The 16,645-nt window shown below is 44.6% G+C and overlaps 1 protein-coding gene across 3 annotated transcripts in view; it reads right to left on the minus strand.

The window, feature by feature from the left end:
• MEGF10 (multiple EGF like domains 10) overlaps window positions 1-16,645 on the minus strand; it is a 419,721-nt gene that overhangs the window by 151,676 nt on the left and 251,400 nt on the right. For all 3 annotated transcript variants that reach the window (XM_029619232.1, XM_029619240.1, XM_029619250.1), the window contains one exon: window positions 9,067-9,230. In XM_029619232.1, coding sequence (XP_029475092.1) covers window positions 9,067-9,230 — 164 coding nt within the window. The remainder of the gene's footprint in view (window positions 1-9,066; window positions 9,231-16,645) is intronic.

Consider the following 16,645-nt stretch of genomic DNA (forward strand, 5'->3'; position numbering starts at 1 on the left):
ATGGACCCCAGGTTGGTATCCAGTGCTCTAAGCAAAATGCTTACTATGAAGCAGAAATGGCTCAAAACTCTTCTGTGGCAGAATGCAAGGATTCTTTATTTGGGAAACTGGGATAGAAAAGCAATAAACATTATGGGCCAGATTTTAAAAGTTATGCTCGGGCGTAGATCTGTTCACGCAACCCGGTGCGAACAAATCTACGCCCGATTTTATAACATGCGCACGCTGCCGCGCGCATGTTATAAAATCCAGGGTTGGTGTGCGCAAGGGGGTGCACAATTGTGCAACTTGCGCGCGCCAAGCCGCGCGGGCTGCCTCCATTCCCTCTGAGGCCACTCCGAAATCGGAGCGGCCTCGGAGGAAACTTTTCTACTACTCCCCCCACCTTCCCCTCCCTTCCCCTATCTAACCCACCCCCCAGCCCTAACTAGATCCCCCCCTCCTTTATTTCAGAAGTTACGCCTGCACCATCACCCGGCACAGGCTGCTGTGCTGGAGGACTCGGGACCGCCCCCAGACTGCTGCCATGGCCCTGGACCCACCCCGGTCCGCCCCCTGACCCGCCCCTTTTTCAAAGCCCCGGGACATACGCGTATCCCGGGGCTTGCGTGCGCCGCTGAGCCTATGCAAGATAGGCTCGGCACACGCGGGGGCAGCTTGGGACAGTTTTTCGGGGGTTACGTGCGTATGTTACGGACGTAACCCTTTGAAAATCTGCCCCTATATGCATAGTTACATAGTTCTATATAAGTGATTGTGCTAGTGTGACTACCACAATAGGCAGGAAGGAAGATGAAGACTCAAATCACTAATAAAGGGTACATCTTATCTAGGTAACCCTTACAGTCCCACCTGTTTCCATACAGAGTCAGGTGACACAGCTGTTGAATGTTAACCCCTGGTTGTCTGATCTGGAGAATGACATTTTGCTATTAGCCCTCCAATAGCCACAAGGACCCCAGGCCATTCTGGATAGTCATATACACCAATCAGGACTTCACTGTTGCATGTACTCCCAGCTCCACAGTGGACGCACCTTCTCCATGGGGAGATGCTGTCATCTCGCGCCACGTCCCTCCCTAGGCGCACGCGCATCAGCTATTCTTTTAAAGGGACCATGGCGGGAACCTCACCCACGGCCCCGAATGATGACATCACTGAGTTCCGGTATATAAGGCCGGGCCCAGCTAAACGCTTCCTTGCCTTGGTAACAGGTCTCCACGCTGGTCGTGTCCTGAGTTGCTTGTTCCTGTGTCTCCTCCGTGTTCCTGGTTCCTGATTCTTCTGTGTTCCTTCCTGATCCTGGTACCCATTCCTGTTCCTGTGTTCATGTCTACCTTGCTTTTTCAATTGATTGATCTCCTGGCTTTGACTACTGCTTCGTCTGACCATGCTGCTGCTTGTCGTCTGGTATTGACCTCTGCTTCGTCCGACCATGCTACTGCTTGTCTCCTGGGATTGACCTCTGCTTCGTCTGACCATGCTACTGCTTGTCTCCTGGTATTGACCTCTGCTTCATCTGACTTCACTACTGTGTCTCCTGGTTTGACCTTTGCCTTGCCTGACCATTCTTCTACTGACTTCTGATATTGACCCCACGCTTGCCTTGCTACTCTCCTTGCCTGCTACCTGCCCTGATTTCAGCTTCTCTCATCTTCATTCTGGACTTGGCCTTTCAGGCTTCGGCCTGTTCTTACTCGGGTGCCTCTGCCTTTCTCCTGTATTCCTTGGCGCCCGGGTCTCCGGGACTCCACCTCATCATTCCTACTACTGCTGCTGGACCCTGGCTGACCTCCTCGTCGTCCCAGAGAAGACCTTGGACAGAGGCCCACTTAAGTCCAGCTGGCCCCAGTACTCAAGGGCTCAACCTGCAAGGAATGAGGGCTGGTATTGGCGAAGCTCCAGCCGGCCTCCGTCAGTCAGCCAGCTCCGCCTGCCGACGGTGGGGACCCGTAGGGCTTGCCCTGTGGGTAGCGTCAACCCCAAGTCGGCCCAAGGGTTCACCTCCTGCGCATCATTCATGATCATCTCCAACCCATTTTTAATGTGTAATTGGCTGAAGGACACTAACCAGATTGCTTTTAAAAAGCAATATTCAGATCAACCTTAAGCAAATCAAACCTTAACCCTAATGAGCTAAGTAAACACTGACCAGTCTTGAGTTTACCATTTCTAAGCAGGATCACTGAAAAAGTTGTACTATACAGCTATCTGACCATCTACAGATCACAGTCAGGCTTCAGGCTGCATTTTAGTACTGAGATGATACTAATAATCATAGCTGATAAACTATGTTTCTGCATGGATCATGAACAAGAAGCTCTGTTGATACTCCTTGACCTATCCATGGCTTTTGACACCGTTTACTACAATCACTCACCTAGAGATCCTAGGGCTCACAGACTCAGTACTAGCCTGCTTCAAACCCTTTCTCTAGAACCGCTCCCAGATCAGCTTTCTGGGGACAGCTTTATCACATCCCCATGCAGTCTACTGTGGAGCTCTGCAGAAACCTATGTAATCACCAACATTATTCAATATTTACATGGTCCCTCTAGGGCAATTCATCAGAGCCTATCAAATCATCTACTATTCATACATGTGCAATATACAACTACTAGTCCCTCTTGGCCCAGAACCCAACAATCCCAATTGCTAATCTAAATGAATGTTTGGGAAAAAAAACTCCAACTGCCAATGCCTACGTAACTTGTCACTAAATCCACAAAAGACATACATACTGAGCCCAAAGAGGGCTTAATGCCTGATTTAAGGTGCTAGTATTCAGCTGTTTAAAGTGCCTTAAGGCTGAATATAGATGCTTAAATAGATAAGGCACCTATAATAGAGGCTCCTAAATTTAGAAAAGATATTGACTCTCCTAAGTTTAGGCATTTTATTTAGGTGACCAACACTAGAAATCAGCACTGAATGCCTAAATATTTGCCACTGATCATGCTCCCTTTTAATGTGCTTAAATTTAGGCATTGAGCCTTGAAAAAAAATTGAATTCAAAAGTCTAGATGCCTAACTGTTAAGATTAGATGCCTAGGATTTTTAAATGTAGAGCTTACAGTCGATAGGTAAAAATGACCCTGGCTTCTTAAACACAAAAGAAATCCCTGAAGGGACATTCTTGTCTTTCAGTCATCAGGCTTGTTATTTGGGATCTCCTACTGAATTAAAAGCTCACTATGGAAGCTCAAGTCTTAGCAGTAGCTAAATTAGCATTCTTTCGATTATGCCAATTACTCTATCTGTGTTCCTTCTTTAATGATCCTGCTTTTGCCACAGTCATCCAAGCATATGTAGTTTCCCATCTGGATTACTGAAACTTACTGTACATTGGCATCCATCCCAAAAAATAAACAAGCACTTACAACTCATTCAGAACACCGCAGCTCGAATGCTGCTGAGTGCGAGAAAATTCAAAAGGGTCACCTTTATCCTACAATCTCTACACTAGCTTTGTTATAGTTCAAGGACTGTGGTAGTCAGATAGTGGACCCTTGGGCCGGGCCGCCAGGGGTGACAGTATGGCAGACCGGGAGGCGGAGTCAGATGCCTGGGAGGACTTCACCCGGGACCCGGAATCCCCCCGGGAGGAGCCCGTAGGGATCCAGGCCCTAGGGCTTAGGCTGTGCAGGGGAAGTTCAGAGGCTGATCAGAGGGAGTCAGTCAGGTAGCCAGAAGAGAGCAGGCCCCGGATCGGGTCAAGGCGGAGAAAGAGCAACAGAGTCCAGAAGCGATCCGGGGCTGGGCCAACGCTCCGTGGACAAAGGTCAGGGCAACCGTCGAATGGACAGAGTTCTGTAGTAAGGCAGGGTCTGGGCCGGCAGCAGGCAGGCAGGCGAAGTGCTGAAGCAAACTGGGATCGAGGCAGGCAGCGAACAAGCAAGCTGAGTACTGAGGCAGACCGGTATCGAGGCAGGCAGCAGACAGGCAGAGTACTGAAGCAGGCCGGGGTCGAGGCAGGCGGCAAACAGGCAGGTGGTGTACTGAAGCAGACCGGGGTCGAGGCAGGCGGCAGACAGGCAGGCAGTGTACTGAAGCAAACCGGAGTCAAGGCGGGCAGCAGACAGGCAGACAGTGTACTGAAGCAAACCGGAGTCGAGGCAGGCGGCAGGCAGGCAGACAGCGTACTGAAGCAAACCGGGGTCGAGAATCAGGAAGTCAAACGAGAACGTCACTGAAGCAGGTACAGGAACGGGAGGCAAGTAGTATTCAGAGAACCTCGTTGCAAGGCGTCTAGTAGGAGACTGGACGCCGGTTAAATGCGGTCCGGGGCGTGAAGTCAGCAGAAGGGGCCGTCCTGAACTTCCGGGTGCTGGGCGCACATAAGGGCCTCCCTCGTGCGTGCGAGGCAAACGAGAGGGGTGGAGCTTCTGGCGGCCTGGACGGCGTTCTCCACATGGCGAGATGAAGATAAGCAGACCCGACCCCGATCATGGGGGAGGCGGTTGGGACCGCAACAAGCTTCCACAATTTTATCAAGCTAAGTTGAAATTCTTGGTGCTGGTTTTGAAGGCTCTCAAAGACTGTGCCCCACTCTACCTCAGCTATCATAGCACACTTTCAGGCCGATATAGTAAAGTGTGCCCGGGCTAGCGCACCATTTTACATGATTTGGACGCACGTGTCCAACCCGCCCGGAAACTAAAAGAACTCATCACATGCAAATGCATGTTGATAAGGTTATTAGTTATTTGCCTGGGATACTGAAAAAAAAAATGTGCAGCCAATCCGCACATTTTAGGCTCAATAATTAACGCCTGACAAAGGGCAGGCATTAATTTCTGAGCAGCCAGAAAAAGTATACAGAAAAGCAGAAAATTCTGCTTTTCTGTACACCCTCCGACTTAATATCCTAGTGATATTAAGTCAGAGGAAACAAAAAGGTAAAAAATAAAATAAAATAGAAAATTGTGCTGGCAGGTCAGGAAAGGAAAACGATCGCTCAATTTTATGAGCGTTCATTTTCCTAACCCATGGCTGTCAGTGGGTTCGGAAAACGGACCCTCATAGAATTGAGCATCCATTTTTGAAACCCGCTAACATCCGCCTCTCCTGGGTCAAGGAGGCGCTAGGGGTGCGTAATTGCGTAATTGCCCCTAATGCCTCATTTGCATTACGTATCGCGTGCCCAGGAGAGGGCCTGTGCGCGTGTTCAAAAAGCGGGCGCCGAAGCGGATACACTTTTTTTTAACTCATCCGTATTGTATTGGCCTGTTTATATGCCTTCCCACTCTCTGCATTCTTTGCTGCAAGCCTACCTAGTTGTGCAAATTTCTAGAAAGCTGAGCTTCACAAACACCAGAGAAAAATCCCATGCTGGATCTGTTCTAATATTATGGAACTCACTACCATTTAACATCAATCTAGCCTTCAGCCTGCTACTCTACAAAAAGCTATTAAAAACATGGGTCTTTGAAGCAGGGCCGGTGCAGGGGTAGTGGCTGCCCTAGGCGACTTCTGCCTTGCGCCTGCCCCCCCCCCCCCCCCCCTGTTCACGCCGCCCCTGCCGCTCTCGAGCCCAACTCCTCCTACCTCGTTCGCGCCACCCACTGTATGCTTCTCAGGGCCACGAGCAGCGCGCGCTGCTCCCAGCCTGACGAATATCTATTCCAATTTGTCGCAAGCAGCTCTACTCGCGGCACCACATGGCTGCTCTTTGGCGCCCCCTCCCAAGAATCGGCGCCATACGCGACCGCCTAAGTTCGCTAAATGGACGCGCCAGCCCTGTTTTGAAGCAATGCTCAGACTAGAAGTTAAAACAGAGCCCTCCTCTCAAACCTCCCCCATCTTTAAAAAGCCTGCTGGCATGTAGCAGAACTGCCCTCAGTCACTTTAACTGTCTTTATGCCTCACCTATTAGTACTATATTTTAGATATTTAATATCCCTGTGTTAGTTTAACTTAACTTTAATTGACTTCAGATATCAACCCTGTTGTATTATCAAATGGATGTATCTTGTCATAGATTCTAACTTGCTGCAACTCACTTTGAGCTCTTTAGTTGGAAAAGTATTTAAGAAATGCATGATGCTGAATGGATGACGATGATGTTGGTGGTACTGGATTGTGTTTTTAGAATGTTTTATGTAATAAAAATGCACCTATGTTTTCACTTTTGTCCATCCATCCATCCTGTCTGTGACACCAACATTACAGGTGGGCACACAAAAGTGAAGACATAATCACTGGAGCACTGTGGAGGAGAGGAAACATGAATAGCTGGCAGGACACCAAGGAAAGCAGCAGCAGCAGTGATGGTCCAACAAGGAGGGCTGCGGAGAGCTGAGATACCACCCACTGAAGTAACAGTGTAGTGGCAGCATTCCAAAGAGCAGGACGGCAGGAGATCCCAGGCCCTGTCCAGCCACTGAAGTACAGGAACCACGGTGGTAACCCAAAGTGCAGAGAGCTGGAAAAAGTGGAGGAGAGGGGATAAATGACGTGGAAGAGGGGAGAGGAGATAGATGAAGAGTGGGGAAGGAGAACGAAATGAGGAGGGAGAGACGGAGGAGGGAGAAGGGAAGGGTGGGGGAAGAGAGATGAAGCCCCCATCCTCCACACCCTAGACTTACCCCCACCCTACCTCCTCCACAGTCACACCACATATACAGACACACCTTGTACCCGCTCCACCCACAGCCACTCACCAGTCACACACATACACATCCTCAAACTTACCCTGCCAAAAATACCCTTGCCCATCCTACTGCCTGCACACCCTCAAACACCCTTTTAGAACAACACACATGTCTGCACAACACTATCCACCCAGCCGCACCTACAAACCCTTCTTCTCCCAGTCACACACACACATTCCTCCACCCCTAATCTTCCACCACCAGAGGAACTATAATACACGTATGCAGGTCATGGAATCATAAAACACCCTCTTTATGTTTGCCATGTAATCCTAGACTTGTTTCAAAATCCCTTTCAGACAACAGAACTCAAAGACTACCCTGGATTCCAGCATCCTAGCGTCCATAAAAACAGATTCACTAGACACACTTGTTTTGTGGGGGGGGTCTAACAAGGGACATATTCATATTATAGGAGAGCATTTTTAAACTTCCCCAGAATTTCTCTTTGAAAATTTTGGCTGTGCTGGCAGGGGAATGTGAGAACTTTATACTCAGGCACTTTAAACCTTTTTTACACAAGTACAATGTGTGAGTGTGAAGGTACACCTGGAGATTTGAAAATGAAACACATACACATACTGCACATTCTTCGCCGTCACTGATCTAACCCCATTGGGTAAAAGTGAGCGCATTGATTTTACCCACTCTGAGGGAGGCAATTTTTAACCACGTATGCAAGATACCTACATGTTAATTCACATAAAAAAATCTGAAAATTGCCCTCAGAGTAGGTCTTGATGCACATTTGAGTCTAAATCTTATGCTATTTACATTTTCTGGAAATATGGAAAAAAGGAGCATTTTTCATTTTCTGTGTACATTTCTCCTGGGCCTGGACTTATCCCACAAATGCAGAACTGAGGCCACCTGATGTCAAAAGGTCTTAGCATTCAAATTCTAGGGGAACGATATTAAAAAAAAAAAAAGGATAAAATAGGAACTTATGCCAACTGGTACATTTTCATTCACATCTGCTTGCTTGACATTAATCATTTAAATGTACATTCTAAATAATAAGGTACATGGTACAAGGCTCAAGAATAATAATTCTAACTGAAACAAGACAGTTCAAACAGCCTGCTTCAAATAGTTAGTGGGATTGAAATGTACAGTACTAAAAGCATTAGGCTGTTAAAAAACTAAAAACAGCTTTTTTTGATTTATTTGAAATACATTTTTGAAAGAGCACAGTACGTCCAGACGTGGGGTGGATATTTCTTTTTATGGGGCAGAGGGAAGTTTAAGTACTCATGACAGGTGCAAGATTAATAGTGCTGGAAGTCAATGTCATCAAGGTACAGCATGGATGCAGGCAGTTCAGATTCCCCACTTCTCCACCCCCCTCCCCCTCCCCCTCCCCCCTCCCCCAGTGTACCTCAGCGCTGTTCTGGAGGGCCCACCTCTAAGAATGATCATCACCGAGCCTGACTGCTGAGATTGCCGACAACGGTGCCACTTTGAGAGGATAACTGTTTTGTAGTGAAGCAGTTATCTGTCCCCTGGGACCACCAACTCTTTTCACAAAGCATCCCAAACTGATGCTCAGATAGCAATGACTTTCAGCCACTAGCAATCTGACCTAGATAGATATAGGCCTTGTTATTCCAAGATAACTCTGCCTCCATTCCCCACAGGCTCTGCAGAAAGGGTTAGAGGGCAGCTGGGTGTGTGTAGCACCTAAAAGCAAGCCCCAAAACACAGAAAATAACCTTAGAACTAATAGTCATTTTTTTCTCTCTGCTCACTCATTACCTGAGATAGATGGGAAATGGCAGGAGGTCCATTTTCAGCCACTGTCTGACCAACAAAGTTAGTAAACTTATCTGGCTAATGTTGTCAGGAAATTTAGCAGCATACCTGCACCACTGAATATTCCCGGCTTTCTTAAAGTTAGCCAGATAAATTTATCTGGCTAACTTTAGGACTATTCGGCAGTCTAAAGTTATACAGCTATGTTAGCTGGATAAGATGGAAAATCGGCATTTATCCAGCTAATTTAGGACCTGAAATACTACGGTTTTTTTTTCCCCATAGACACGGAATGGGAGAAAAGCCTTAGTAAATCAGGCCCTTAGCTGGACAATTAGCTCTGCTTTGCCCCCTGGAATACCCTTGCCCTGCACCTGAGCTAGCCAGAGACCATTTTAGCTGAATAACTTGTTGTCTGGCTATCTCAGGGTAAGTCAGCATGGTGGGATTTTCAAATCCTGCCATTTGTCCAGCTAAGTCCGAACATAGATGGACAAACAGCACTAAATGTCAGCCTCCAAGTGTACAATTAAAAGGAGGGAGAGAGACAGAAGAGGGACAATTTCAATGCTTCTGTCAGCTGTGGTATAGATAGGGTAGTGTCATGACAATAGGATCCCACAGTTCAGATGTTATTTCTGAGTACTCTCTGCTTTCATACCTGGCAGGGAAGCTCACATTTTGCCCCTCGCCACCCTGGGGCACAAGTGCAGGTTCCATGCAATGCATCACAGGCCCCTCCATTCAGGCATTGGCAGGTTAGGTTGCATCCGAGGCCCCATGTACCTCTGTGGCAGTTGATCGAGCAATCCACTCCATGCCAGCCTGACACAAGGAAAATACAGAATCAGTGCCAAGAAAACTGATAGGTCACAGCATTTCTTGCCGCTGATTGCAGTGCCACACAATTAATAGCAATAGACCAATTACGTTAGAATTTTCAACAGAAATATCCCTCGCTCCCATGAAAAGATGGCCTCCAGCTAGTCAGAAAGCTTATTCACTCCCAACTGTACTGCACAGAGAGGCTTCCTAGTTCCTATTGCAAGGTTTATAAAGAGAAGTGAGCAGATCAAATATTCCAATCAAAGGACAGTAATTGTTGGTAGTTAGAAAGGGTTAGAAACAAAGGACTCTGTTTTTTAAAATATTATAGTTGACTACTTGGCTGCTTGCATGAGAAGCTGATAAGTGCAGAAGAAAAATCTAGATCCAAACAGATGGAATGAAGGACTCAATGTATTCCCATACAACTTCAGTCACAGCATGTGTTCTGAGTAACTCGCTAGAATTGCTTGGGAAAAATGAGCAAAAGTGGAAAAAATGGGCAATGTACTCATTTATTACTTTTTCTGCCAAATAAAATAAGTTAAAAAAAATGTTAAACACATCCATAAAATGTAATTAATGAAACATATAGAATTATCCTATCCGTCTCAGAAAGGCAAAATACATTTCAAAATAGAAAAGAAAATGGACTTTTACTATTGGAAAAAAAGCATTTTGTAGGAAAAACATTAAACTTGTATGACTACTAGCATGTTGTGGAAGTATTTCTTATTAAACAGAAAAAAAAGAGAAATCTGACATGAAAAAATGAAAAAAGAAAGAACATAAAGAAATAATATGGATGCATATTAAAGACTGGAGAACTTTGTTATGTTTTAAAAATATACCACTAACTGCAAATGTTTATGCAGAAATGCAGAATTGTTACAGAATTTAGAAAAGGATGCTGCAGAATTTTCTAACCTGAAGGTAGGATGGGCTTTGCTTATAATTTTATATCTACAGCTATGTCTTCCCCTTTAAAATATAAATATAAATATATATATATTCGATCTGACTCAACCCTTAGGTTGTTTGTGTTTTGTCCAGACTTGATGTGTGTTGGTGTGATGCCGGTGTGAGGCTCTCATCGTGATAAGGGCAGCAGCACCTCTTTCACTTTGACTCATATTGGTAGAAGTAGCTAAGTTGGATGCGCTTTGAAAACTATTCATCTCAGGAAAGAAATAAAAAGAAGAGTGAGAAAGAGGATTTATGAAGGTTAAACTCCCTGCTTTGGGTTTAATTATCAAAGCGACTTAAGGTTGAAAATCAATTAGAAGTTTGTGGGAACCCCATGTCATGCATAATTTTACCTGTTCTAGGAAAAGGCATTCTGTTGTGACGGAGGACGGGGAAAGCATTTACACATCTACTTTTGATTTTCAAAAGTATGGGGTGAATTTTCAAACATTATGGGGTAGATTTTTAAACTTACATGCTTGCGTCCATGTGTGCGCACTTCCCGCATCGGCTCGAGCGCGTTATAAAATACAAGGGGCACGAGCACATGCGTGGTGGATTTTAACATCCGCGTGTGCATGTGCGTGCGGCTCAGGACTCGCGCGCGCAGGGGTGAGTACATTTTTAATTTACACGCGGTGGTCCCTTTTCCCAGTTCCCTCCCATTTTCCTCCTTCTGAGCAGTAGCAACATGCGAACGCCGGTGATCCCGTCCCTGGTAGAGTGACCATTTGCTGCTCTACCGGCCACCTCTAGCCCCACCCCACCCCTCCCCTCCCCTCTCCCCAACCTTTTCATTTGGCCCAGCACTTCTGTGCATAACAGGAGTTACGTGTGTGGCCGGGCCCCTTTGAAGATGCGCGTGGCGCATGCAAGGCCCAGCCACGAGCGTAACCCGCGTTTTCCATGCAACGTTTTAAAAATCTACCCATATGCGCGTAAAAATTAGTATATACATGCGTAAGTAGCATCCTCTTGTATAGTCCATATGCAAGAAAAAAGGGCAGTGTGGAGCATTCCCCAGCAGGGCCAACACATGTGGAAGTTGCTAATTTAAAAGACACTTACTTGTGTACATTTGCCAACTTATTTGCATATTTTTATACCTGCTAATTACCTACCATAAGTTCTATTAAACATGTTTATTGTGTACTATTGGCTGAGTGGAAGGTCAGGCTGAAGAACCAGGAAGCTCTCAATGACCTAGAGAAGAACTAGGTGAGCTGGAGGACTAATTGGTAAACTAATTTCATTCACGCATGCATGTTTTAAAATTGGCTGACTTATGCGAGTAGGTCCTACTGTACTTTTACACGTTAAATATTCATGCAAATATTTTTAAAATAGGTAGCAAAAGTGTGCTTGTTCAATGTATTGCTATACATGGTTTCAGTGCATTGCATGTATTTATATATATGTTGTGGAGTAAAGATACACGTATTTTATAAAATGCAAGTATATCATATGCATACATTGTAGTCTAGATCCTTGTCCTTTTTGGATATTAAAGCCTTCACTAGGAGACACTTTGATATTATTAACTCATCATTTGAAGCAGGTGTAGTTCCATTATTACGGAAATAAGCCAGTATAAGACCCATTCTAAAAAATTGTTCTGAATAATCTGCAGTGTTATCTAGATATCGAACAATCTCTAATCTTTGCTCTGTATGCCCAGTATGGCATGTTCTTAAGTTCTTAACAAGGACCCCAACATGGCCGTGTTTCGCATCAGGGCTGCGTCAGGGGTATTTTTTTTTTTTTCAACATCGCTACTCTGTATTCGATTTGCCAAAGCCTTTTCAAGCATTGATAAAGATACAGTTTCTACTGAAAATCTGGGATCGGCACTTCCTTCTACCTAATTGATTTGTTTGTTGTTCTAAGGAATCTCGCTGTCTAAAGATATGATAATTCCTTATGCCGCGGTCATCTTTCCCCAGCCGACCCGCAGCATACAGCACCTGATCCCGTCATTATAAACCATTGTTCTCATATGCAAGAGCCCATTCTGCGTCCTATCTATAAGACCTGTTAACTTCTCTTACGCCGCGGTCAGATTTCCTTTGCCGACCCGCAGCAACAAGTGCTTGGACCTCACCACTACAGTATAATCACCTTTTCTAAATATCGTATACAGTCACCTCAGAAGTTTGCTTGCACTGAAAAGTTCCCGTATGTAAGATTTGCACAGTGTCTGGTCCCCCTGACCCAGCCCTGATGCAAAACATGGCAGTGTCGGGGTCCTTGTTCCTACACCATTAACCACAGCTTTCTTGATTTATGTGTACCACTGATGTGACTGTATCTACAATAAAAACTTTTTATGTTAAGACGTATTGACCAGTGATTTATATTTGCCACGCATTAGCTATGTTGCATCTGCTATCTTAAGGTGTACTAGGCTAAATAAATGCTTGCTCCTGGACTTTTAATGAGGGTCTAACATACACTCCTTACAGAAGACATAAGCCACCTGTATGGACTCATGTGGATTGGGGTAGTAGGATGAAATGGAATATGTTCTTTTTCTCTTCTTTTGATCTGGGGCTTTGATCTGGAATGAAGCCGGGGGGAGAGGGGCCTGAAATCTCTCTCCTTCCCTGCAGCCACCTGGCTGGTATCCAGCAAGGCCATGGCTCCAGTACTGCAAAACTAGACTCCTAGTCAGTGTCACTGAACCACCTAGGTCAGGGCTTCCCAAACCTGTCCTGGGGACCCCACAGCCAGTTTGGTTTTCAGGATATCCACAATGAATATGCATGAGATAAATTTGCATATACTGAGTTTACATGGTATGCAAATGTATCTCATGCATATTCGTTGTGGATATCCTGAAAGCCCAACTGGCTGTGGGGTCCCCAGTACAGGTTTGGGAAGCCCTGACATAGGAGGAACTATTTGGGACCAACTCCGTTATCTGAGAAGAAGTTATATGAGAATTGTGAGCACTGAATACTCTCTCTTTTTGAAAAGGAAGGATTCATTCTTTATTCCCTATGCATGAGAAGAAAAAGACAAAAGAGCAATGCCATTCTGTGAAGAAGAGTAATAGAGAAAAAGTGTTTTGTTGTTAAGCGTTGGCAGATTAAATGTAAGGCATTGATAAGACAGGCTAAGAGAGAATTTGAAAAGAAGTTGGCCGTAGAGGCAAAAGCTCACAGTAAAAACTTTTTATAATATATCCGAAGCAGAAAGTCTGTGAGGGAGGCAGTTGGACTGTTACATGATCGAGGGGTTAAAGGGGCACTTAGAGAAGTTAAGGCCAGCACGGAAAGATTAAATTATTTCTTTGCTTCGGTGTTTACTGAAGAGGATGTTGGGGAGGTACCTGTACTGGAGAAGGTTTTCATGCGTAATGATTCAGATGAACTGAACCAAATCACGGTGAACCTAGGAGATGTGTAGGCCTGATTGACAAACTGAAGAGTAGTAAATCACCTGGACCGGATGGTATACACCCTAGAGTTCTGAAGGAACTAAAAAATGAAATTTCAGACCTATTAGTAAAAATTTGTAACATAAGAACATAAGAAATTGCCATGCTGGGTCAGACCAAGGGTCCATCAAGCCCAGCCTCCTGTTTCCAACAGAGGCCAAACCAGGCCAAAAGAACCTGGCAATTACTCAATCACTAAGAAGATCCCATGCTACTTATGCATTTAATAGCAGTGGCTATTTCTAAATAAATTTGATTAATAGCCATTAATGGACTTCTCCTCCAAGAACTTATCCAAACCTTTTTTGAACCCAGCTACACTAACTGCACTAACCACATCCTCTGGCAACAAATTCCTGAGCTTTATTGTGCATTAAGTGAAAAAGAATTTTTTCCGATTAGTCTTAAATGTGCTACTTGCTAACTTCATGGAATGCCCCCTAGTCCTTCTATTATTCGAAAGTGTAAATAACCAATTCACATCTACTCATTCAAGACCTCTCATGATCTTAAAGACCTCTATCATATCCCCCCTCAGCCGTCTCTTCACCAAGCTGAACAGCCCTATCCTCTTCAGCCTTTCCTCATAGGGGAGCTGTTCCATCCCCTTTATCATTTTGTTTGCCCTTCTCTGCACCTTCCTCATCGCAACTATATTTTTTTTTGAGATGCGGCGACCAGAATTGTACACAGTATTCCAGATGTGGTCTCATCCATTGTACCTGAAGACTGGAGGATAGCTAATGTAACCCCATTATTTAAAAAAGTCTCCAGGGGCGATTCAGGAAAATACAGATCGGTTAACCTGACTTTAGTGCCAGGAAAAATAGTGGAAAGTGTTCTAAACATCAAAACCACAGAACATATAGAAAGACATGGTTTAATGGAACAAAGTCAACATGGATTTACCCAAGGCATGTCTTGACTCACAAATCTGCTTCACTTTTTTGAAGGAGTTAATAAACATGTGGATAAAGGTGAACCGGTAGATGTAGTGTACTTGGATTTTCAGAAGGCGTTTGACAAAGTTCCTCATGAGAGGCTTCTAGGAAAAGTAAAATGTCATGTGATAGATGGCGATGTCCTTTCGTGGATTAGAAACTGGCTAAAAGACAGGAAACAGAGAGTAGGATTAAATGGACAATTTTCTCAGTGGAAGGGATTGGGCAATGGAGTGCTTCAGGTATCTGTATTGGGACCTGTACTTTTCAATATATTTATAAATGATCTGGAAAGAAATACGAGTGAGGTAATCGAATTTGCAGATGATACAAAATTGTTCAGAGTAGTTAAATCACAAGCAGATTGTGAAATATTGCAGGAAGACCTTGTGAGACTGGAAAATTGGGCATCCAAATGGCAGATGAAATTTAATGTGGACAAGTCAAGGTGATGCATATAGGGAAAAATAACCCATGCTATAGTTACACAATTTTAGGTTCCATATTAGGTGCTACCACCCAAGAAAGAGATCTTGGTGTCATAGTGGATAACACATTGAAATCGTCGGTTCAGTGTGCTGCGGCAGTCAAAAAAGCAAACAGAATGTTGGGAATTATTAGAAAGGGAATGGTGAATAAAATGGAAAATGTCATAATGCCTCTGTATCGCTCCACGGTGAGACCATACCTTGAATACTGTATACAATTCTGGTCGCCGCATCTCAAAAAAGATATAATTGCGATGGAGAAGGTACAGAGAAGGACGACCAAAATGATAAGGGGAATGGAACAGCTCCTCTATGAGGAATGACTAAAGAGGTTAGGACTTTTCAGCCTGGAGAAGAGACAGCTGAGGGGGGATATGATAGAGGTGTTTAAAATCATGAGAGATCTAGAACGAGTAGATGTGATTCGGTTATTTACTCTTTCAGATAATAGAATGACTAGGGGGCACTCCATGAAGTCAGCATGTGGCACATTTAAAATTAATCGGAGAAAGTTCTTTTTCACTCAATGCACAATTAAACTCTGGAATTTGTTGCCAGAGGATGTGGTTAGTGCAGTTAGTATAGCTGTGTTTAAAAAAGGATTGGATAAGTTCTTGTAGGAAAAGTCCATTACCTGCTATTAACTGAGTTGACTTAGAAAATAGCCACTGCTATTACTAGCAACAGTAACATGGAATAGACTTAGTGTTTGGGTACTTGCCAGGTTCTTATGGCCTGGATTGGCCACTGTTTGAAACCGAATGCTGGGCTTGATGGACCCTTGGTCTGACCCAGTATGGCATGTTCTTATGTTATTGCTGATGGTGTTGCTAACCCAATGCTGTTTGGAGCCTGTGAACCCTGAGATATCAGTGATTTTTAAGATTTGTTGTCTCTGACTGCTGAAAATCCCAGATTGGAAAATAAAGGTTTTCTTGTTTGAAGATACCTTTGAGTGAGATCTTCTTTAATCCCAAAGTGTGGGTTTGATAGAGGCATCGGTCGGTCTGAGAAAGAAGCTGGGGTGCAGTCAGAGGATTCAGAGGGGAAAGATGTATTTTAGTGTTAATTTCCTTATCCAAACTGAAAAACTACAGGCCTTGCCTATGAGCAGGTACACTATACGAGCTGCTTGACTATTTTTGATTTTTTAACTCAAAAAGGAGCCGATGTAATAAGACCCACGCTGATTTTTCTGTGTGAATTTTTTTGCACACAGCAAGAACCAGCAACAGGACGAGATGTAATAATGGCCATGTATGCTAATTAGATACATGCATAAAATCCACCAAACACACACACCATAATGCGCCCAGTAACGTACGCTCATGGCCCTATGTAGAAAATCGAGCAGACATTCGCAAAGAAACCCACGTCCAGAAGTTGACGTGAAGGTGGGTAGAGCGATATCTAACCCCTTTATGATCGAACTCCTATCGCCAGCAAGAGAGTGAAACTCAGATCAACTATTCTGCCTCCTTGAGAAGCTGCCTTCTCTCTACCATTTCCATCCACCACTTGGCTAACCCACTAAGGCATCAAAAAACTGATCTCCACACCAGCACTTTCCTTTAAATTCTG

This window comes from Rhinatrema bivittatum, chromosome 1 (genome assembly GCF_901001135.1).
Source record: "Rhinatrema bivittatum chromosome 1, aRhiBiv1.1, whole genome shotgun sequence".
In the NCBI taxonomy this organism is placed as follows: Eukaryota; Metazoa; Chordata; class Amphibia; order Gymnophiona; family Rhinatrematidae; genus Rhinatrema; species Rhinatrema bivittatum.